This window comes from Triticum dicoccoides, chromosome 5A (assembly GCF_002162155.2).
Source record: "Triticum dicoccoides isolate Atlit2015 ecotype Zavitan chromosome 5A, WEW_v2.0, whole genome shotgun sequence".
NCBI classification, from domain to species: domain Eukaryota; kingdom Viridiplantae; phylum Streptophyta; class Magnoliopsida; order Poales; family Poaceae; genus Triticum; species Triticum dicoccoides.
The window spans coordinates 602550926-602573278 of record NC_041388.1 but is presented as its reverse complement, the minus strand read 5'-3'; the positions used below and the strand labels follow the sequence as shown (position 1 = coordinate 602573278).

At 48.4% G+C, this 22353-nt stretch overlaps 2 protein-coding genes and 1 long non-coding RNA gene across 3 annotated transcripts; 2 read left to right on the top strand and 1 right to left on the bottom strand.

Annotated features, from left to right (window-relative positions):
• The first annotated feature begins 3045 nt into the window (after window positions 1-3045).
• LOC119303278 (thioredoxin-like protein HCF164, chloroplastic) lies at window positions 3046-6171 on the top strand. The gene is made up of 5 exons (XM_037580391.1): window positions 3046-3288; window positions 3446-3682; window positions 4478-4581; window positions 5119-5454; window positions 5867-6171. The coding sequence occupies exons 1-4, from the start codon at window positions 3109-3111 to the stop codon at window positions 5399-5401; spliced, it is 804 nt and encodes a 267-aa protein (XP_037436288.1). The 5' UTR covers window positions 3046-3108; the 3' UTR covers window positions 5402-5454; window positions 5867-6171.
• A 10065-nt stretch (window positions 6172-16236) lies between these two features.
• Window positions 16237-18011, top strand: LOC119303277 (allene oxide synthase 1, chloroplastic). Its single transcript, XM_037580389.1, has one exon. The coding sequence runs from the start codon at window positions 16335-16337 to the stop codon at window positions 17859-17861; it is 1527 nt and encodes a 508-aa protein (XP_037436286.1). The 5' UTR covers window positions 16237-16334; the 3' UTR covers window positions 17862-18011.
• A 2694-nt stretch (window positions 18012-20705) lies between these two features.
• Window positions 20706-21769, bottom strand: LOC119303276. The gene is made up of 2 exons (XR_005147872.1): window positions 21176-21769; window positions 20706-21094 (listed from the first exon to the last, which is right to left on the bottom strand). It is a non-coding gene; the product is annotated as an uncharacterized LOC119303276 (long non-coding RNA).
• Window positions 21770-22353: the final 584 nt, after the last annotated feature.

Genomic DNA, 22353 nt, shown 5'->3' with positions numbered 1-22353 from the left:
AGACCGAGGCAACTCGGGGCAAAAACCCTAGGTCACCAAGATCCCAAGGGATTGTTGGTAGGAGGAAGCAATTGAGAAAACGATGTGGATAGATCAATAGAGCGGAGCAAGGAGAGCAAGTAGTAGAGGTTCAGCACGACGGCGGAGATGGTCGGAGCTTGTCAGAATCAACTGGCAAAGCCGTCGGAGAAAGGGGATCAGCAGACGAGAGAGAAACAGAGAGCTCTGGTGAGAAAGGTAGATACATAGATAGGGGTTGAGATCCTCTACAGTACTGTACGATACAGTACAGTCACTAACAGGTGGACCCGGCCCCATATGTCATCCACACTACAGCACCGTATAGTACTGCAGAGGATCTCAGCTCCTAACCCCATAGATAGATAGAGGGAGGGAGGGAGAGAGAGAGAGAGGGTGACTAACCAGGCGGGAAGTCGACAGAGACTTTGTCCCTGTTTAACAAAGCCAGGCCAAGCCAGTTAGGCCCATCCCAGAAGCCAAGCCAGCCCATTAAGCCCATTTACCCAGTAAAAACTTTTAACAAACAAAATCGTAAACAAGAAAATACTACAAATATATAATAAGTGCAAAATTTATATATATATAATATTCCACTTTACCAGAAATATTCTTGATTTAATGGAACTAATTTTATAATTTCTAGACTTAAATATTAAATAAGGAAATATTCAATAATTCGAGAAATCAATCCAAATATTCATTAATTCCAAAACAATGATTCTACTCTAATAAAAATAGTTTCACAAACAATTTCTAATTATAAACTTGTTAATTCTAGAAATAAGAGTTGACAATAATCTGAATTAATGAAAATCCTTTAACTAAAACACAAATAAGGCAACACAACGATTAGAGGGGAGGAAAACCATCTCATGTATTCATAATAGCATCTTGCAGAGTTTCTTGCAACATCAATCCTTATCGGACTATATGTCATTTTCAAAACCCGAGGCAACCGTGAGTCTCGAAGCATCGAGTTATGCTACCTATCAATCACCAGGCAAGTGCATACCTTGCATATCCTTTGTTTATGCTTTCGTAAAAGCATATTTAAAAAATCCCCTGCTTACAGTATCTATTCATTGCATTAAATAAAATTATGTTTGGTACTATAAATTATGGTGGGTGATGGAACTGAGGATGGTTACACGGTGGTAGAGTTCCATTACACCGTTACACCGGGTTTAATAACCAAAGTCAACATATATTCTAGTGTCATACTGATAGCGTTGACCACGGAGCCTGGAATGGGACGGGCGAGTAACTACCTTTCCTCATACCGATGTGCCCTCGCATAGGTTATCGTCATGGGGCGTCAATCTGTGAGGCAGTCTAGGGAGTTGTACAACCCATCGGCAATGGGTTCCATTAAGACCCTTTCAGCAGGGGGCGTCAATCCTCTATCGCCAGAGCGATGTAAGCTCATCGGTTACGGGGCCGTAGAATCCCTACATGTTGCTGATTTTGGGCAAAAGAGGGAATACCTCTCGAGCCATGGGCAGGGGCATTGGTAAAAACAGACGAGCGAAAGACTCAGATCTTAGACCCAGCCACACATCATGGGTGTGCAAGGTTACAGACTAGTAAAAAGGGCTAAGTTAATCATTCATGGGTATAGTAGCGCACCTCTGCAGAGTGTATTGAATTGTGGCTTGCCACTCCCTAATCCAAGAAAGATTTGCGAACGCAACGGGAAAGGAGTCTATCGGAGATTATAGCAACCTTAACATGACATGCCATGCATTTGGATGTGCATTGCCATGAATTGAATGTTGTTGCCCTTTTCCATTGTCGATGACGTTGTGCTACTGAACTAGGGAAGAAGAAAGATAGACGGGGAGCGTTTCTTCTTGCTTGTGGCGTGCCATGCATAGTGATTTCAAGTTAATCATGTAAATTATGTTGGGCTATCTCCCCCGATTTCTTTTCTGAATTTGCTTGCTTAAATAAGAAAATCAGTACTATATATAATAATATATATATTTTGTATATAATAATCTGATGCATGCAACCATTAGATAGTTGAAAACAATATAAGATTGAACTGCATGGTAGCATTTTGATAAAATTTATGAAGTGGCCAAAATGATATAAAAGAATATTAAACAAAATATTGTGTCCCAGATTTTCAGGTAACAGACCGCCTCCTGAGTTTTTTCTTCTTCTGAAGAATTTGCTTGCTTAAATAAGCAAATCGATATATGTTAATTTGATGTATGCTACCATTGAATAGTTGAAAACAATATAAAATAGAATTGCATGGTAGCTTTTCAATAAAATTTATTACATGGCCTAAATGACACAAAAGAATATTAACCAATGTAAGCATAGAAATAACAACAAAGTCCTACTATTATTTAGAAATATGAAACGTTAATAGGTTATGCTTAAGTTAGATGTTGTTTTAATAAAAAAATGATTCAATCTTTGTTCAAAGTTGAAACACTTTTTTCCGATCGGAGGGAGTACCATTTTCAGTTTCATGGGCCTGTAATTTATTTGGATGTTTTAAGAAGACATTATTTTTTCACAGCCTTCATATCCCAAGAGCGAAGGTGGCAATGGGATAGTGAATGATACGGGTATATGCGGGATGTGCATCAAGATCATGTAAGTACATACTCCCTCCGTATTAAAATAAGTGTCTCAACCTTAGTATAACTACTAAGATAGTATAATTACTAAGGTTGAGACATTTATTTTGAGACTGAGGGAGTATATGATTGGTACAACTGATATTAACCACTCGAATATGTACTTACATGATCTATTGCGGAAAAAAAACCACTGGAATATATGACTATGTTACAATGTATGGGCACTTTTCTAGTTCTATGTAAAAAATCGATAGGTATAGAACATATAAATTTTGTTCAATTTATTTATTAAGAAGATACCCCACCTTCTTTTGCGAAAAAATCAAAGAAAAACGTGCACGCTCCTTTTGCATCGCACGATTACGGGCGACGTGGCGCCGTGTGCTCCACCCACATCATCATCATCTCGTTTGACCCGGCACCCAGTCGGCTCGTCGTCAGTTCGTCCCTCCCTCCCCCGTGCTGTGCCATCCCGGAACGTAACTGAAAAATGGCGAGTGTGACCTCGAGGTGCTCCGGCCTCCTCCTCCCGGACCTGCGGCCGGGCCTCGCAGGACTCCGCAGCCGGTCGCCTCCGCTTTCTTCGCCCCGCGTCCATCTGCGCGGGGGCCGTCGCCGGCCGAGAACCCTGTCCTGCGTCGCGCCGCCCGACTCCGCGGAGCCGAAGACGGTGAGTCCTCGTAGCACACTCAAACTGATTTGGCCATTTGGGGCAGTGGATAGACTAGCTAGCGCTTCTTTAGCTTCATGCTCATAAAACAACAGTAAAATTTCCAATCAGATAGCAATATAGCATGTGAAGTCATTCCTGCCCCCCCTTGCCACAGGACGAGAAGAACGTCAAAGCTGAGCTGGGTGAAGAAAAGCCTCAGCCAAGCAGCAGCAGCAGCAGCAGCACGCCCCAGGAGGCTGCTGCCGAGCCACCTGTTCCAGACAGGGGTCTCAACAGAAGGATAGCTGTGCTCACCACTCTTGCAGCAGTGGGCCTCTTTGGATCTCAGAGGCTCCAACTTGGCGGGTTTTCTCTCAAGGATCTTGCTGCTAATGCTGTGCCATATGAAGAGGTTAGCGCTTCTTTCCTTTGCAGCAAGGAGTTTTCTGCCCACCCCTACACTGGACAAAGAGATATCTGATGCATAATGTTCAGCTAAATGTCAGCAGCAAAAGGAAGTTTCTCTGTCATTTATTATATAATACTACAGATATGGGTAATTTAGTTGCTAGATTTGATGCTTACAATTGCAGTATGTGAACAACAAAGCATGATCCATTGCAGTTCAGTTCATGGTAGAGTTAAAACCCATTGCAATAGATCCAAGAAAGTGCTCCTTCTTTATGACACGCCATTGTAGCCATGCTTCGTTTCTTCAGACTTCATCAGAACTTTCTATGAGTCAATTTATAACATTAAACTCATCTAGTTTCTGTCGTGGGTCTCTACCATTCGACATAGAGCATATTAAGTTGAACATCCAATCATTGTTCATCGGCCCATTTGTCCGTTAATCCAAGACATGCTTTCTTACAGAGTTACACTAATGTTTGTATTACTCAATTTTCAAGATGTTGGCTTTTCTGGAGAAGATGGTAGAAAATGATGGGTTTATTTATCTGTGGTTCATTGATTTAGTACTGCTTTATGTGAAAATTTGCTGCGGTACGAGGTGCCCATTGGTAAACTAGTACTCATAGATTCTGTACACTGAATAGCTTTCATGCGAAATTGACAAGCAACCCTATTATGATTGAAACTCGTCTTTATCTGGTTGCACAAACTGCATTTCTTTCGCATACTTTTTCTTTGAATTGCATGCATGTTCGCCTTCGAAATCTAATTCACCTGATAAGTGCATCTACAGGCTCTCTCAAATGGCAAGCCCACTGTTGTCGAATTTTACGCAGACTGGTGTGAAGTTTGTCGAGAGTTAGCTCCAGATATTTACAAAATTGAGCAACAGTACAAGTAAGTAACTTCAACATTTTTAGCTTCTCTATATCCCATAGAAATAAGAACTATGATTTGGTTCCTTCACTGAAGAATTGATGTGTATTTCTTACTGATCCTAAAATGTGCACCTTCCATTGAATACAACTTTGTAGCTGGACAGCTACACTAATCCTGTATAAGTGCATGCAGTATCATACACTTGCCGGGCTACAGAATACTAAAGCTCTGGATTAATTAATTTATTAATGTATTTTCTTCCTATAAAGTACTGATGGACCACAGTCATTAGTGAGTCTAGGAGCCAATAATTCAATTCTGATCTGCATCCAGGTGCATATGCATATATGTACATTTGTGCATTTCAATTTTTTGGAAGTAAACATAAATGTACATTATGTTATAAGAGTAGCAGTCCTGGTAGTAAAATGCTTGCTGAATCTCCATATCTGAAGCCATTGTATCAACAACTTGGATACAACTACTGACTGAACCAATGAACACATTTTATGTTTCTTTAGATGCTAGTTAACTTGTGTTAACAATTCTTTGTAGGGACCGTATCAACTTTGTCATGTTGAATGTCGACAATACAAAGTGGGAACAAGAGCTTGATGAGTTTGGGGTAGAAGGTATTCCTCATTTTGCCTTTCTGGATAAGGAAGGAAATGAGGAAGGCAATGTTGTTGGGAAGCTTCCAAGACAATATTTTCTCGACAATGTGGTTGCTCTGTCTTCTGGTGATCCAACGATACCTCATGCACGAGCCGTTGGTCAATACTCGAGCGCAGAATTCAGAAAAGTCCATCAAGTTGCTGATCCCAGAAGTCATGGCTAGTAATAGCTCTTCGTCGCCACCAGTTTCAGCATAATGCCAAGACTCATGGACAAGTAGGCCTTATTCTCTCTTGAAGAAGTATAGTCCAAGTATAGAATGTCTGTTGTCTTTTTGCATAAGTACATATGCAGTTGATCACTAGTACATGATGTCACCAGATTTAGTGAAATAGTTATATATATCTTCAGCAATGCCCTTTTGAGGGCTGTTGATGTTGAAATATAGTAGCTCTTTACAAAGATAGCAAAGTAGGTTACCATAACCTGTCAATTTCTAGTATGCACTTAAATAATGTCTTGCTGACAGAACTGCTGAAGCTTTTGTGGAGGCTAGATTTTCACCCAACTTAATGTAAAGAGTTAAAACAGCTTGGTGTTACACATCTGTTACTTGATGTTTAATGATCATCTGGACTTTTGTTGCCCCTGACACTACTGGATTTTTTTTTCGATCTGATTCCTGCAGGATGCCGATATAGGTTACGCATGTTGAGTCTTGGAGCCAAGAATTTGGGCGTTGGGCAGAGCTGACCGAGTTCAGAAATCTCATTAAAAAGAGCAACAGGATCAGTGTTTCGTGTATATGATTGTGGCATTGTGCAAGTGGATTTTCCGATTCAGGCGTTTGGCTAGAACATTGAGCTGCTAGTGACTACGAGAATCAGTGTATTGTGTATACAGGTGAAACAGATGTATGCTACGGCCGCGAGAACGTACTGGTGTTAATAAACAATTTTTTTTTTTTGAAATACAGTAAGTAAACATTACTCATCTTTTTGCAAGGAGGTTCCTAGAATGAGCTTTTTCCTGACAGGTTCGAGGGGAGCAGGCAAAGGAATTTCTGCTCTCGTTTTTCTTTAGGGATTGTAGCTTCCATGGCCGTAGTGTCTAGATTATGTCTTAGATTGTTGTGTCTTGTGTGGAGTAGTGTCTCACTTCCATGGCCGTTCGGGCGGCTAGCCTGCTTTGGCACGCGACCACAGTTGGCTTCCACAGTTGCAGAACCTAAATACCTAACCTTTACAACCAGCGAGTAGGAATATTGGAGCAAAAGTAGTGAGGAACATTCCCTAAAGAAAAACGAGAACAGAAATTCCTTTACCTGCCCCTTAAATGTATTGTGGTATTACGAAAAGACTCGAGGATTGACCTAAACAGAGTTTTCAAAACAGATAAGTGCATCTTTCAATCTCCCTATTTTAGTTTACAACCCCGACTTCCAATATCGCTCACATTAAAACCCTAAACTCTCAAAACCGGACAACTTTCAACCTTGTGTCCGTCAAACCAGTTTTCTGGTCTGTATTTATTATATGTTTGGCAAAAAAGTTTCAAACTTTCCGAGAACAATCAGCATGGTAGTTTTAATTTTTGAGAATGTTTTCAATTTTTTCTGAACACTTTCATTTTTGGTCAAATTTTGATCAATCTTGAATATGTATATTTTATTATGCTTGGCAAAAAAAGTTTGAGAGTTTCCCAGAATTATCAGCATGTTAGTGCTCATTTTCTAGATTTTTTTTTTCAATATTTGAGGGGGCAGGGTTGGAAGTTGTCCGGTTTTGAGAGTTTGAGTTGTAGTGTAGACATTATTAGAGTTTGGGGTTATAAATTAAATTAGGATGTGAGTTCGGGGTTGAAATATGCACTTGTAACATTGATCTTTTTCTTATATGAAAAACGATAGCATACATTTCTCTACCTGCCTCTTGAACGTATTTTGAAATGACTCAAGGTTTGACATAAACATAGTCTTCAAAGTGTAAGTTTCACCGTGTTTCTTATATATGAAAAACGACAGTAGACTTTCCTCTACCTGCCCCTTGAACGTAGGAAAAAGACTCAAGGTTTGACATAGGCATGGTCTTCAAAATGTATTTTTACTCTTCTTCTTCTAATAATATTTCAATCTTTTTTTTTTTTTTTTTTAGAAAAGGAGGATGACCCCCGGCCTCTGCATCAGGGAGATGCATACGGCCATTTTATTGATTATTCTCGAGGACCTTACAAAGTAGTACAACAATATGCCTGAATCCGCCATCTTGGCAACATCTGCCACTACTCCTATCCATATGATGAAGGGGGTGCAAGCTGGGCCAAATACCCAGACCTCTCACCTAAGCCTAACATCTAAAGCCGGAGGCCCCGACCGAGCCACATACCGGGTTCGGGGCACAATCCGGTCTGACGCACTCACATGTGTCGTCGCCGCCATCTTTCACTAGTCCATCTTCAGAGCAGATTGAGGTGCCAACCTTGGTAGGATCCTCCGCCATCGACGCCATCAAGGCGCCAAACGACGACCACCATCTACGCTAGTCCATCTCCAAGCAGAAGGAGCGCTACCACAGGACGAAGACCGGCGGAGAATAGGTGAAACGCTGCACACAATGCCGCCGCCAAACACCTCACACGCACCGCAAAGCGCCCACCATGCTTCCGAGGACCCCAGGCGACGCCTTCAAGAAGGAGCGCGACGAGGGTACGACGCCGTCGCCCGCAAGGGGAACTAGAGCTTTCGCCCAAAGGAAGATCACGGTGAAGGACGGGAAAGGACCTCGACAAGGCCTCCAAGAAGGGGACCGACGCCCAGCAGACGCCGCCATTGTCGTGGCCTCCGCCGACGGCCAAGGGTTTCCCCCGGTCCCGCCCCCATCCCATCCACCCAGCCAAAGACTGGCCAGGGGAGCGCACGCAGCCGGAGAAAGCGTTGGACTTCATCGAAGCAGGCACGCCGGGTGACGGGGCACCCCAGCCCACTGTAGTAGACGTCCACCGAGACCTCGCCGCCCGCACGGCCGAAGTCGCGGACCACCAGCACCCACGACCGTCGCCCGCCGAAGAGGCAATGCCGTCCACACCGCCCGAGGCCGCCGCCCCGGCATCCACCCACCGCACACATCCTGTCGAAACATGGAGAACGACCCACACCACCGCCACCAGGGAGCACCACACCGCGAACATCCAAGCCGGGCCGGACGAGGCAAGGCCACGCCGGCCAGATCTGCGGATCTGGCAAACTGCGGCCCACCAGCCGCCAGATCGAGCAAGGCGACCGGATCTAATGGGCAGAGCCGTCCCCGGCGACAGGCGCAGGGCGACAACGCCGGCGGCAGCCGCCGCAGCGGGCCGGCCTCGACGGCCATCAGGGAAAGCGGGCGGCGGCGCCCGATGCGGGGTGGGGGGCGGGCTCTCCAGAGGTCGAGGCAGGTGCGCGGGGAAGCCCCCGCCGCCGCCTACCGCCGCGCGGGCAAGCCCGACGACGGCTGCCGGCGGCGGCGGGGAAGGAGGAGAAGGGGAGGCGGGGGACCGGCGGCGCCTAGGGTTTCGCCCCCGGGTCGCCCGAGAGCGGACGACGCGGGGGTTAGGTACGGGACCGTGTGTTTGTCTGAGGTTGTCGTTGTGTGTATGTTTGCAATATTTCAATCTTATAAGAATTTAGTAGTTACAAAATCATTATCACAAATATGATGATACTATCAGAATTCTGACTACATGTTTTCTGGTATGGTACTGCCTCCTTTTCCAATACAGATGACAACACTGTAGTCAAAGTTTTAAATTTTGACTCTTCGTATTTAAAAAAAATCAAGGACATAAACATATAGTCTTCAAAATGTATCATTGACCTTTTTTACATTAATATTTTTCAATCTTTTAAGAATTTACTACAGTTATATAAATAATCATGGCAAGTAATACTCCCTCCATACTAAAATAAGTGTCTTAATGTACATATTGATAGTGAAAGTTAGAGAACTCATATTGCATACTTTCTAGAGTCCTGTAGTCAAACCCCGCGAAAAATAGAGTCCTGTAGTCAAAGTTCTAGATTTTGACTACATATATTAAAGAATATTTTGAATAATAAGGTTATTTTTTTCAAGAACAACACGAAGATCTGTGTGTCAATTTATTAAGGTAGAAATGAAAGGTCAACTTACAAGAGCCTGACCGGTATAGGCGCCGAAGTCGTCGCCTCCCACACATTGCTCCATACCAAGAATAGATGTAAAGAATAATATCATTAGATGTAAATAATAGTATTATTTTTATGACACATGTTCGACAATTTGTACCAACATACATACATATGATTTTTCTCCCCTTCCCCTCGGCGGTTAGGGCAAACTTTCCCCTGCAGGCTTCGCCGGCGAGCCCGTTGATTTGCCTCTGCTCTGCATGTCGCTCCGACGGCCGGTGGCTGGGAGGGGAATTCCGGTGCCTTTGCTTCACCTATTAATTTAGGTTAGGATTGTAGTCCTTGCAGGTGCGGTTCTCGGGTGCATGGCGGCGCTTCTTTTTTGAGTTTGTTTTCTAGGCTCCGATCTTCCTCGAGTTCGTCCATCTGGAGTTTTGGACATAGTCGACGAAGTTTCGGCGTAGATTCTTGTCGTCTCCTTGGGGCGGCGAGATTAGGATTTGTCGGCGTGCATGCGCGAAACCGAGATTTTGTGTCATTTGCACCAAATCTATTCAAGAGTTCAACAGCGGCGAGTGCGGCTCTAGGGCGTTGGTACTTAGGGGCACGTGCATGAAGACCCGCCAGTTGTCATTAACAAGGTCAAGCCGGCTCCGGTAGGGAGCGGTGACAACGACGCATGGTGGAGGTAGTGGTTGCTTTGTGGTCTCGAGCTTTTGATTTGCTTTTTATTATGTTTGATGTGCTTTATACTTCTGATTTGATGATCTTTAATAATAAATCTGATTTTTTTGCATAAAAAAGAAATAGCCAAAGATGCTTGCTATGAGCGGGGCTGTTTTCAAACTGAGGGAGCATTCTTGAATATTTCTATAACTTTCCAGTATATTTCTCCATGATTCAAGAAGAAAAAAACATGTTGAGATATATATAGTTCTAATAGAGTGTGTGAATTGAAAGAACAAGATTTTATTCATGTACTACTTAATTCTTTTATTTTTTCATGGCTCAAACCTTATGAAAATGTTACATTTGTTTCTCAGATAACTATGATGTTCAATTAACAAGAAATTTTAGAAGCCGGAGATTCGACTAAAAGTTAAAATCTTCATGTGGTAGTTTCGAAGAGGAGTTGTGCTAACGTAAGACAACCTCATCCGCGGCAACTGGCAAGGAAGGAAGAAGTATAGTTTTTGTGCTGATGAGACACAATCCGACACCTCTTTTTTCAGTGCAAATTTTGCGCGTTCTACATGATCAGGCATCCAAGTAGCGTCTAATTTGTATCCGGCCATAAGTGTAGCCAATATTTTTGGTCATTGGTTGTACAGGATTTCAAATAGTTTTTAAACGCTAACAAAGGTGGGAATGTATGCCTTGGTCGCTTTGTCTATGTAGAATAATTTGTTTTTTGATGGCAAAAATTGCTCTCCTCTGTAGGTTATTCTTCACTGTGCACACTCATTTCATGCGTGGTCTGTGCTACACCAAATGGAGTACCAACCATTATTTAAGACGGTGTGTATGCGATTGAAGTGGGTGGCCATGAAGGTTTCTACCCCAACATAAAATTGCTCTCCTTCTACATAGGCATATTGTTGGTCATATGACTCTTGAGTTGTTGATATGTTGGATCTTTATTTTATTTTTATCAGACTACTATTAGTGTTGATTGTGTGCATCTTAGATATGAAAAGGCTGGACTTTGCTCTCATGTTTTATATCCTGTCAATGCTTTTGAAGTTATTAGCGTCCTTTACAAAAAAAAAATGACGTTAACTTGACCATTCAAAAAAGTCTATGCATTTTTGCTGATGTGTCTCCAGACAATTTGTGTTGCACATTACTGTGTTGCACAAGACGCCTTCCGAAAAGGCAAAAGTAGCATGCTGTTTTACGAGGTCATTCAGATAACAGTAACCATCCCCCCTTATATCCGAGTCAACTTGGCCTGCGTGGCAGCTGGCTGAGGCGACGCGCTGGCCATGCCCTGGATTAGGCTGGGAGGGCAAGCGGGAGGGATATAATTTTTCCCTATTCTCTACCAGTTTCGAAAGTACATCTATGTAAACCCTAGATTGCAAGCTATTTAATCAAGCCTTAGTAGTCCGAGTATCTAGTCTCTGTAGCATTCCATGTTGTTGTTTTTTGAGACGCAACATTTTTATCCAGTAATCCTCTTCCTTTTCAAGACCATTGTGCAAGTGGTGAAGAAAGAAGGTATGACCGTGTCACGTCGCTGTAGCCCGACACTGTTGCGTACTGGCGTCAAAAGGGCAGCAGCGGAATAGAACCCCATGCTTAGACCGCCTATTAGATCTTCCCGAGACTGTTAGAGCATCTTCAACAGGCACCAACGCGCGGCGCGCTAAAAAAGCATTTGCAGTACATCGAACGACTGTTTTTGCACGGCGCGGAGTGCTGGCTCCAGTGGCCACTGTAAACTTTAACGCGCGTGGAAGCTCCAGCGGACGCTGCAAAGAGTAGTGCGGGCACGCTCTCACACAAACACTCTGAATTATGGTGCATATGCATAGATAGATAAATAGATAGATAGATAGATAGATAGATAGATAGATAGATATTTCACACAATGAGTACATAGTTCATCATAGTATAGATAGATAAAAACTACGGTACAACTAGATAAAAACTATGGTGCAACTAGAACCTACTTCGAGTCGTCATCATCATTCTCGCTGGTGTCGTCCGAGGTAGAGAGTCACGCGTCTTTCCAACAAGGATCGTCTGAGTCGAAGAACGACTCCCCACCTGCATTAACGAGATTGCACTGTGCCTCCGCGAGTGCCTTCCGCTGACGCCTGTCCGCCCGCTCCGCGCAACGCCTTGCCGTCCTATTCGCCCAAAAGACGTTCTCCTCGGCGACATCCTGCGGGTACTGCCGGTGCCACTCCGCCATGGCTCGCTTGTCCTCCTCGACGCTGAGGAGGCGGCGCTGCCGCCGACGGTGTTCCTCACGGTCCTGGTCTGTTATAAGACGAGGCGGAGGGGCGATGGACTGCGCCTGCTCGCGGGTGAAGAAGTCGTGGAAGTTCATCTGCGCGCGAGGCCTCTGGAGGCGCCACGCTGCCGCGTCGTACGCGCGGGCGGCCTCGTGCGCGGTCTCGAACGTGACAAAGCCGAGGCGGACGTCGTCGGACCGAATCTCCGCGTAGAAGACGCCGGAGGGGCGCTGGCGGACGCCGCGGTAGCCCGAAGATCCTCGGCGGCGGCGCGGCGGCATGGTGGCGCGTCTGTGGCGGGACGAGAAAGCGGGAGAGGAAGCAGTAGGAAGCGGGAAGAGAGCACGTGGCAAGTGGATAGCGATGGGAGAACGTGTGACGGGCGCGGCAAATTATAGACGCGTCTGTGCGCCAAATCTAGCGCGCGGTCTCTCATTTTTTCCGCGCGCGCAATTGATTCCCGCGCGTCCTAGTTTTCTGTCATCGCTGAAGCGCGCGAAAATGTCCCGCATACCATAAAATGACAGTTTGTTTTTGCCAACATCCGGCCTTCCTCGAAGAAACAAGTGGAAAGTTCCACTTCCCGGCCATACGAGCACACGACACGGTGCGCCTCGTGGATCGCCGACCCTGCGCGCGGTCTGGTCAGATGTCAGCCGGAGCAGCGTGAAATTGCGAGCTCCCACGGTCGCCGGCGGCGTCGGGCGCGGAGAGTATATGGACGGAGCCGCGAAATTCAGTCGCATCCATCTGCATCTCCGTCTCCATTGCAAAATGGCGCGCATGGTGCACACATTGAACGTTTTCCTGCGCCGACGCGGTGACGCGGAGTTCTCTGTGGTATTTTTGACGAGACCCGCATGCCGAACGTGCACCCTCGCCGTTCATAATAAACAACACAATGATGATGCTTCCGACTTCCGGGAGGTGCATCGCTCTGCACCCGCCGATCGGCGCCACCGGTGGCAGAGATCTGTGGGGTCAATTGATGCGACCTTTTCTCAAAGTATCTTAAATTTATATGAAAAATGGTTGTTTGTAGGAGATATTGCTTTTGGAGGCCGGCCTTCAAATGCAAAATCTAAATTTCAAAAATTTCTGTAGAAAATAAAGATATAGACGAAGGCATAATAATGCATAAGTGTGTAAATTTTCAGAACAAAATACGTTGAAACAAGGGCTGTGAATAAATCTGGGGCTTTTTAACACATAATACTATTTGTCTTTCCATACAATGAATTTATCTTTTTGTATATGTCGCATTTCAACGTATTTCATCCTGAATTTTTATACACATACATCTCACATCCTTGTTTACTTGTAAAGAAATCCATATGTTTTTGCAACCGGAAATTTTGAATTTCATTTTAAAAAAAGCATCCTTCATGAAGGCCGAGATCCAAAACGCCAGTACTTTGTTTGTAGTAACTTTGCTGTGGGTGTACAAAAAGTTGTTTCTAGTCATTTGGTTAGTTGTGTGCATCCTTGATATTTTTAACAGTCACTTGATATTATGTTGTTATTGCAAAGCCGGGTGTACTAAAGGCACTCCAACGTGCCAATGTATTTCATTCGCCTGTGACCGTTTGGATATGTGTAGACAAAAAGCATGGCTCAACGCGTCGACATAAATGGATTGGCGTTTGTTTTGCTGTCCGTGATCCATTTCTAGCTTAAATTTGGGTTGGATTTGTGTCCTCGTAGACGTCTGCGACGTCTTCCTTTTGTCCTCCTCTGGCCCGCCTGTCAGTGACACACAACTATTCTCCCACCCAACACACCGGCCTCTTCGCCACTGCCCATCCCTCGTCGCCACATCCTCCGACGGCCTCACCGCCGCTGCATCCACCGACGTCTTCAATGCAGACGTTGTAGTCGCTTCTTGCCGCCGATGGAGTAGTTCAAGGCCCGCCTACCCAGGGTCGTCGGCAATCCTCAGCATACCATCTCTACCTCCACGATCACCACCGGAGGATGCGGGGTTCGATAGCCCTGTTGCCTGAGCGGGATAAGGCCAACTCCAACGCACATTGGCGTGGGTTTAACACATCAAGTGTCCTCATAGAAAAACTAAGTTGTGAGGCTATAACTACTAGATGAAGCCTTGGACGAGGTTGGTCAAAAACGAGAGACGCGAGTTTACCCAAGTTCGGCAAGGTAACCAAACAGTAGGAAGAAATATGAGGTACGATGCAATCTGGCTACCCCAAACGAACTACTACACAACATGGCCGAGACATTGTTTCAGCCCAGGCTCCATTGGGCTATGCATGTACCCAGTTCAATAACAGCCCGAGCAACCAAACACGCTCCTTTTGTACCATCTGCTACCGTCTTCGACTCCACTAGCTAGTAGATACATGCTTAGTAGTTGCACTTAGAGCTTTCTCCAACTGGACCCCAAATCACCCCATATGCCTGCCAGATAGGTCGGACACTGCTTGGATCAAAAACACTTTTCAACCGGACCCTCTAAATTTAGTCTATAGGTCCGGGTGGCTTAGCATCTCCACACCCAGCTCATATGTGGGGCGGTTTTGGGGCCGTTTAAATGTGTCCATCATGTCGAACTTGATATGCCGCACCCACCACAAAGCCCCCAAATTGCTCAAATCGGCCATCCCCTCCTCGACGCCCGACTTCCTTTCGGCGTCCGCACCGTCGCCCTCCTCCGACCTCCTTCCACATTCCCACCATCGACCTGCTACTTCGTCCGAGCAATCGATGCTCACTCCTTCGTTCGCACGCCGCCATGAACCTTGGGCCGGCGGAGTCCATGGGGACTCTGACCGTTGCAGAAAATGTGGAGAGCATCACTCGCAAGGACCGACGTGCCCGAGACGAGTAGGATGCGGCGAGGAGGTCAGACTTGGAGTTTCGTGCGTCCGATCCAGTGGTGTCTACAATGCCCACACCCGCGCCATACATCGTTCTGGCTTCATAATGGCGGGGCATTTGAGATGGTTTCACGCGGGATCCGAACTCGGCGTACAAGTGCCATAGCTCCAACGATCACGTACGACATCAACAACCTCCTTGGTGGACATGCCTTCGTTTGGATCTGAGGTGTTATATTGATTGAACGATCTACATGCATTCATTTGTGGGAGTGGATTTGTGGCACGTAGGTGTTAGGGCACCCAGGTCCTCATGCGTGCTTTCATTTTTGGCTTCTAATTTTCAAACTTTTATATCTTTTGAACGAACAGTCCAAATAAGTTATGCTTTCATATTCGTATTTCTCATGACGAGGGCTTTAAAATAAGATCCATTTTAAATATGTTTTGATGAATTTTAAAAATAAATGTTAAGGTTCAATTCTTGAAACTTAGTATGTGCGACTAATAAAATCATGATTTTTGTGCCTACAACTGGCAAAAAAATGCATAAGAATTTTATCTATCAAACTTGGTAAGAGCCAGCAAGAAAATCACAAGTTCAAAATGAAAAATCGTAAGTTTCAACGACTGAAACTTAAAAACTTACTATGCCCTCGTGTGGGATTCAACAACTTTGCAAATGTGAGGCAATCAAGCGGCACACGCACCTGCGAATTTTCGATGCATTTGTATGGTTTCGAGATCTTTGAAAATGAACGCGACGGTTGCCCAAATGAACAAATGCGAATCCGTTGACTTGTCCGCGAACGCCTTCCGATACATCTACCAGCATAATCAAAGATCAATTAGTCAAATGATGCTCTCTGCAGTCGCCACCTTTTACCGGTTCTTCAAGCGCACGAGGCCGCGCCGCGGTCGGTGAGCGGAAGCTGCTCTACTCTACTGATCTACTCGTCCGATCAGACGCACCACCGGCCGCGGCCACGCGAGCGGCGCGCCGCCCGAAAGGCCCACGTTTCCCACTCCTTGCACGCGCGCAGTCAAGGCGCACTGCCCGTCTCCCACGCCGCTTTTTAAATGGCCGCCCCCACACCCGAACCGTGTCATTACACCAGACCAGCACCAGCACACGGCACACCAAAAGCAGCAGCAGCAGCCGCCGCCGCCGTGGACTTCGCTCTGTAGCAGCTCTCGCACGGATCAAACCAAATGGCGACGGCGCTTCACCAGCTCTCCTTCGCCGCGCCGAGCGCGGGCGCCAGGCGGCGGCAGGCCCGGGCGTCCGCGTCCGCGACGGACCGGCACGAGGTGCTGTCGCCCAAGCGGCGGCTGCCGCTGCGGAAGGTGCCGGGCGAGCACGGCCCGCCGCTGCTGGGCGCGCTCAAGGACCGGCTGGAGTACTTCTACGGGCCCGGCGGGCGCGACGGCTTCTTCGCCGCCCGCGTCCGCGCGCACCGCTCCACGGTGGTGCGCCTCAACATGCCCCCCGGCCCCTTCGTGGCCAAGGACCCCCGCGTGGTGGCGCTCCTCGACGCCGCCTCCTTCCCGGTCCTCTTCGACACCTCGCTCGTCGACAAGACCGACCTCTTCACCGGCACCTTCATGCCCTCCACCGACCTCACCGGCGGCTACCGCGTGCTCTCCTACGTCGACCCCGCCGAGCCCAACCACGCGCCGCTCAAGTCGCTCCTCTTCCACCTCCTCACCCACCGCCGCCAGCACGTCATCCCCACGTTCCGCGAGGTCTATGGCGGCCTCTTCGGCCGCATGGAGAACGACCTCGCCCGCGTCGGCAAGGCCGACTTCGGCAGCTACAACGACGACGCCGCCTTCGGCTTCCTCTGCCAGGCGCTCCTCGGCCGCGACCCCGTCGACTCGCCGCTCCGGGACGAAGGGCCCAAGCTGATCGCCAAGTGGCTGCTGTTCCAGATCAGCCCGCTGCTCAGCCTCGGCCTGCCCACCCTCGTGGAGGACGGCCTCCTCCACAGCTTCCGCCTCCCGCCGGCGCTCATCAAGAAGGACTACGGCCGCCTCGCCGACTTCTTCCGCGACGCCGGCAAGGCGGTGATCGACGAGGGCGAGCGGATAGGGATCGCGCGGGAGGAGGCGGTGCACAACATCCTCTTCGCCATGTGCTTCAACTCCTTCGGCGGCATCAAGATCCTGTTCCCGTCGCTGGTGAAGTGGCTGGGCCGCGCCGGCGGGCGGGTGCACGGCCGGCTCGCGACCGAGGTGCGCGCCGCCGTACGCGCCAACGGCGGGGAGGTGACGATGCAGGCGCTGGCCGAGATGCCGCTGGTGAAGTCGGCCGTGTACGAGGCGCTGCGGATCGAGCCGCCGGTGGCGATGCAGTACGGGCGGGCGAAGCGGGACATGGTGGTGGAGAGCCACGACTACGGGTACGAGGTGCGGGAGGGGGAGCTGCTGTTCGGGTACCAGCCCATGGCCACCAAGGACCCGCGCGTGTTCCCGCGCGCCGAGGACTACGTGCCCGACAGGTTCCTAGGGGAGGACGGCGAGCGGCTGCTCCGGTACGTGGTGTGGTCCAACGGGCCCGAGTCGGCGACGCCCACGCTGCAGGACAAGCAGTGCGCCGGCAAGGACTTCGTGGTGCTCATCGCGCGCCTGCTCGTCGCCGAGCTCTTCCTCCGGTACGACTCCTTGGACGTCCAGGTCGGGTCCTCGCCGCTGGGGTCGTCGGTCACCATCACTTCGCTCAAGAAGGCCACCTTCTGAGGCGTCGCCACGTGTACTTCATTTCTCCTCTGCTTTTCTCGATCGATGCCGCTACTGCACTATGCATGTGATACTACACTTGCATGGAGAGATGAGGATTTGTGTACCAAGATTTTCTTTTCCTAGTAAAGACGAGACCGGTTTTTCCCAGGGACCTCGGTGTGTTGAGATGTTTTTGCCAATTAGTCATCAGTGAGATGAAGGGGAGCTGGTTGGTTGGTGGCTCTTTCCACAAAGGACCGATCAAGATTCTAAAGTAGATGGATGGGGATGGCAAAGTGGGAGTACCATGTCATGTGCTATTATTAAATTAGATGGATGGGGGTGCAATTATTGGGACTAATTTAACAGCAAACCTACCTCCTCGGCTCCATTTCATTCTCTCTATGATCTTACATCGGGCCGGGCCGGCCTGGTTTTTGGACCGGGCTTGCAAAAGTCTGATCTTCAAATACTCTTTTGTGTTGCAAAATGAAGCCCAACGAAACCCAGCCCGGTTTCCGGAGAAGGGTTCGGGTCAAGCTGTCCATGATCAGGTTTACTCTCGGGTCCATGCTATGGACTAGCATTTTTTAAGCCTGGTGGTCCTATTGCTTAGTTAAATTGGACTTGGTAACAACCGAACATCAACTCGCACCTTCTCGTAAAGAACGGGATGTAAGAGCAACTCCAACGGGTCGATTCAAATGAACGGCGCATTTGTCTGTTTTTTGTTTGTTTGGGTCGGCCGCCCACCCGGCGTCCGCTTAGTTTTGCATTTGAGTCGGCAGTGTGCCCAACACATCGACCCATTTCATGTCCGTATTTAATTTTTAAATAAAAAAAGTCCGCGGCTGATCATGCCAGTGGCCATGTCTCATGCCGGCACCATGCCAACGCTGGCATACAATGCCGGCTTGAAAAAGTATCACCACAGTTCATGCTGGCGCATTCGCCAGCCGGCTGGCACACATGCCAGCACACGAATCTAAAAGGTTGAATGCTTTTGCTCGGCGCCCGTCTTGGGGTCTTGTCCAATGTCTCGGCAACACTCGCAAAGAAGTTTGTCCTCGGCCGCTGTGTACGCCTTCGTGCGCTTGCTCTTGCGCTTTGGCTTAGGACCGACGGCTTGGTTGGCGAGCTCGTCCTCGAACAAAGGCCCCACTTTGATGTCGCACTCGTCCTCTTCCTCTAGCCCGTAGTCGTCCGGAAACTCGTGGTCGAGGGGAAAGCCGTCCAGGTCGATGCCGACCTGATCACGCATGAAGGCCGCCTGATCGGGATCATAGCCAGCGGCCGGCGTGAACGCCCCGCGGCCGTCCTGGCTTTGTGTCTCGTCGGGATCGTAGCCAGCGACCGGCGCACCGCCCTCGAAGATAAGGTTCTGAATGTAGTCCTCGTCGACGAACGACATTTTCTCAAACATGTTGCGGGCGTCCGGGAGCACGCCGGTCGGCGTCTGCCACGCGCGTTTCCTCGCACCGCCGGATGACGAGCCACCGGCCGGGTGTCGTTGAGGTCGATGGGCACAGGCGCGGGCGTGGAAGGCGCGACCACACTCACATCGGGTGAGCACTCCTCGGAGAGGCGGGAGGCCTGCGGGTAGACGTGGAATCCGGGGATCGGGTTGCAAGCCGACGCCCGGGGCGAGTCGGGTAACACCATCCGAGAAAACAACGACGAGCCGGTGCTGGCCGCGGCGACGTCGGCTTGGACGAGGCCGTGCTGGCTAGGGTTTAATCCTAGCATGTAGAGCGCCTCCCTCGTTGCCATCGCGACGCGGGCGTTGGTGACCTCCTGCTGCGCGGCCGCGATGACGACGGCCTTATTCCTCGCGTCCGCAGCGTGCCTCCGGCCCTTCCTCTTGGCCGACTCCCTTACCCGCTGTTCGGGCGTCAGCGCCTTCTTTGGCTTGGTCGCGGCGGCGGTCTTGCGCAGGGCACGAGGCTTGCCTTTCCCGGAGGGGGCAGCGGCGCGGGACAAGGCGAGGGAGGCGAGGCCGCCGGCGGTGGCATCGAGGTCGATGGCGTCCTCCATGGCGGGGTGTGGGACGGGAGCGCGCGCGGGCGGGAGTGTTTTTGGGGAAAATGAGGGGAAATGATGGTGGCTGCCACCGACCAGCGGGACCGGGAGAGGAGTAGACGCGCGCGCGTCTGTCTCGTGTCCGCGCCGACGCAAATCCGGCTCAAAATTGGGCCAGGAATGGATCACCATGCGGACGCCAAGCGGACACGCGTCCGTTTGGGTTGGCGCGTTGGGTGGTCTTTTCTGTCCGCGCCGACCCAAATGGACGGTGGCGGACGAAATGGATCGCCTCATTGCAGTTGCTCTAATCACTTTATTATTAACTCGGATAATCTGAAGGTGATTGAGATCATGCAGGACTGTCGGCGGATGCGACAGCGGCAATCTTTGATGATTGTTTTCATTATGTCTGTGATTTTATTATTACTAAAAACGAACATCGTAATAGAGAAACAAATAAAATAGCTCATGACCTCGCTAGATTAGCTAATTTTTTTTAACCTCTAAGTGGTTTGAGGAACCTCTGAAATTGCAATGATCTTCACAAATAATGTACTGGTTATTTCTACTGAATAAAGTTTCGTTTTTCTTAAAGAAAAAAGCTAGCTCGCTCTCTTGGACTTCTTTTAAGATAAAATAAAAACCTCGCTTGCTCTCCAACGCATGGGATGCAAAGACTGTCATCGGCTAAGAGTTTGCTTTCATCTACCACAATTTTACCCATGCATGTGTGCAAAAATAACGCGTGTTAATTCGCAAAAAAAACAGGTGTTAGGTGCACACGGCAAGACACCTTTTTTTTAACAGAGGTAGGGTCCCGAAGAACCCAGACTTATACTATGATGGACCCATGCATGTATTAGACAGACAACCAAGTACATTTTACAGATGGACCCATTAGAAAATAAAAGTTACAACCCGGTCCACACACTTTGCAAACATGATCCCAGAAGACGAAGCTAAAATGCAATCGAGTCCTCGTCGCAAGCTTCAGCTCTGGCCCAATCCCGCTGCCGCCGGGGACGAAACCAGGGCAGAGGGATGGCTAGAGCACCACCGACGAGCCGCTGGAGGTAGAGTCTTGAATCGCCAGGTTGAAGCAACATAACTGCCTCCCTTTTGGCACAACAGCCGGGAGGAAAGAAAGGAGCCAGCCATCACCAGAACTCCGATTGGTCGCCATTCGACCATAAGATACTGCAACTTATCATCATGTAGAGGAAGCATAGCTGCAATCGGTTTGCTCCAAGGATTAACAAAGATAGTTCGTCTGCCACCTGATCTTACCCCTCTCATCCCTTTCCTCATACCTCCATGGCAGCAGAACCAGAAACAAGAAGGAGACCAACCAGGCGCCAGATTTGGGGATCCAACAGGCTTTTTTCAAGGTGGGGCCTCCAGATCCACCTCCCGACATTCCTCTCCACCACGAGGAGTCACCGACGAATGGACCCGGACCTCTCCCAGCGCCGCTTGCAAGCACCAGGAAGAAGCACCGCCTACAAGAAAGAAAAAGGAGGTTGGGGAAGGGAGCACCAGCTGCTGAAGCAGTCCAGCACCGTGGATCTGGCGAAGCCTCGGCATAGAAGCCACCGCCATCCATGAATGAATCTTCAACCTCGCTGCCCTCAATAGGGACTCGAGGGAGAAGAAATGGATCAAAGAAAGGGGTGGATCTGGATCCAGATCAGATTTATTGGCCAAGGAGGAGAAAAGAAAAAAGCAAACCAATAGCTACGCACAAACACGCCCCCATCCTCTCCCACTCCAGTTGGCAACGCCGGCGAAGGAGAGAAGAAGAGGGGCTGGAATCCACGACACAGGGCCGACCTCTCTCATAGTCTGTCAACTGGAGAAGGAGAGGGAGAAGAACCACCGTGTAGAATTGCTAACCTCCCACATGGAAGGGACAAAAGTGGTGAAATAAACACATTTAGTGTTCATTTGTTGAATATATTTCGACAAACGTTCTTCAAACTATTTCATTACATGATGATGGTTGCCATTTGCAATAGTTACCACAGAGCTTTACCACCATGGTGGTAATTTTTAATAGACAGTCCAAAAATTACACACCCTTTGTAGTGCACGAAATGGTCTCGCAAGTTCATCATCACTACAATGATAAGTATACCAAGGTCATCTCCAAGGTTGACCTGCAAATATGCTCCAACATTCGTCAACAGACAGTAGACCTATCCGCAGACACTAGTCCCCTGTCCATGGACACTAATGCGAGAGCCGGCCATCCAACTTTGCTAGCATACATCTCGCCCCAATTTTTTTAGCTCACACACCCAAATAGCCTCATATATATAGTCTACAATAGTTCAAATGTTCAAATGCAGCGGTAGATCTAATTTAATTAGTTCAAATATTACACTTAAATATTGTTGTCCCTTTAACTGCCCAAAGATGCTCAATCAGATCTTCTTCGGTTGCTTGATGCCGAATTTCTCGATGCATTTGAACAAACCAATCAAATATG

Coding starts and splice junctions, on each gene's coding strand:
- LOC119303278 (XM_037580391.1), top strand. CDS start 3,109: ATGGCGAGTGTGACCTCGAGGTGCTCCGGCCTCCTCCTCCCGGACCTG. Junction 3,289..3,445: donor ACTCCGCGGAGCCGAAGACG/GTGAGTCCTCGT, acceptor CCCTTGCCACAG/GACGAGAAGAACGTCAAAGC. Junction 3,683..4,477: donor ATGCTGTGCCATATGAAGAG/GTTAGCGCTTCT, acceptor GTGCATCTACAG/GCTCTCTCAAATGGCAAGCC.
- LOC119303277 (XM_037580389.1), top strand. CDS start 16,335: ATGGCGACGGCGCTTCACCAGCTCTCCTTCGCCGCGCCGAGCGCGGGC.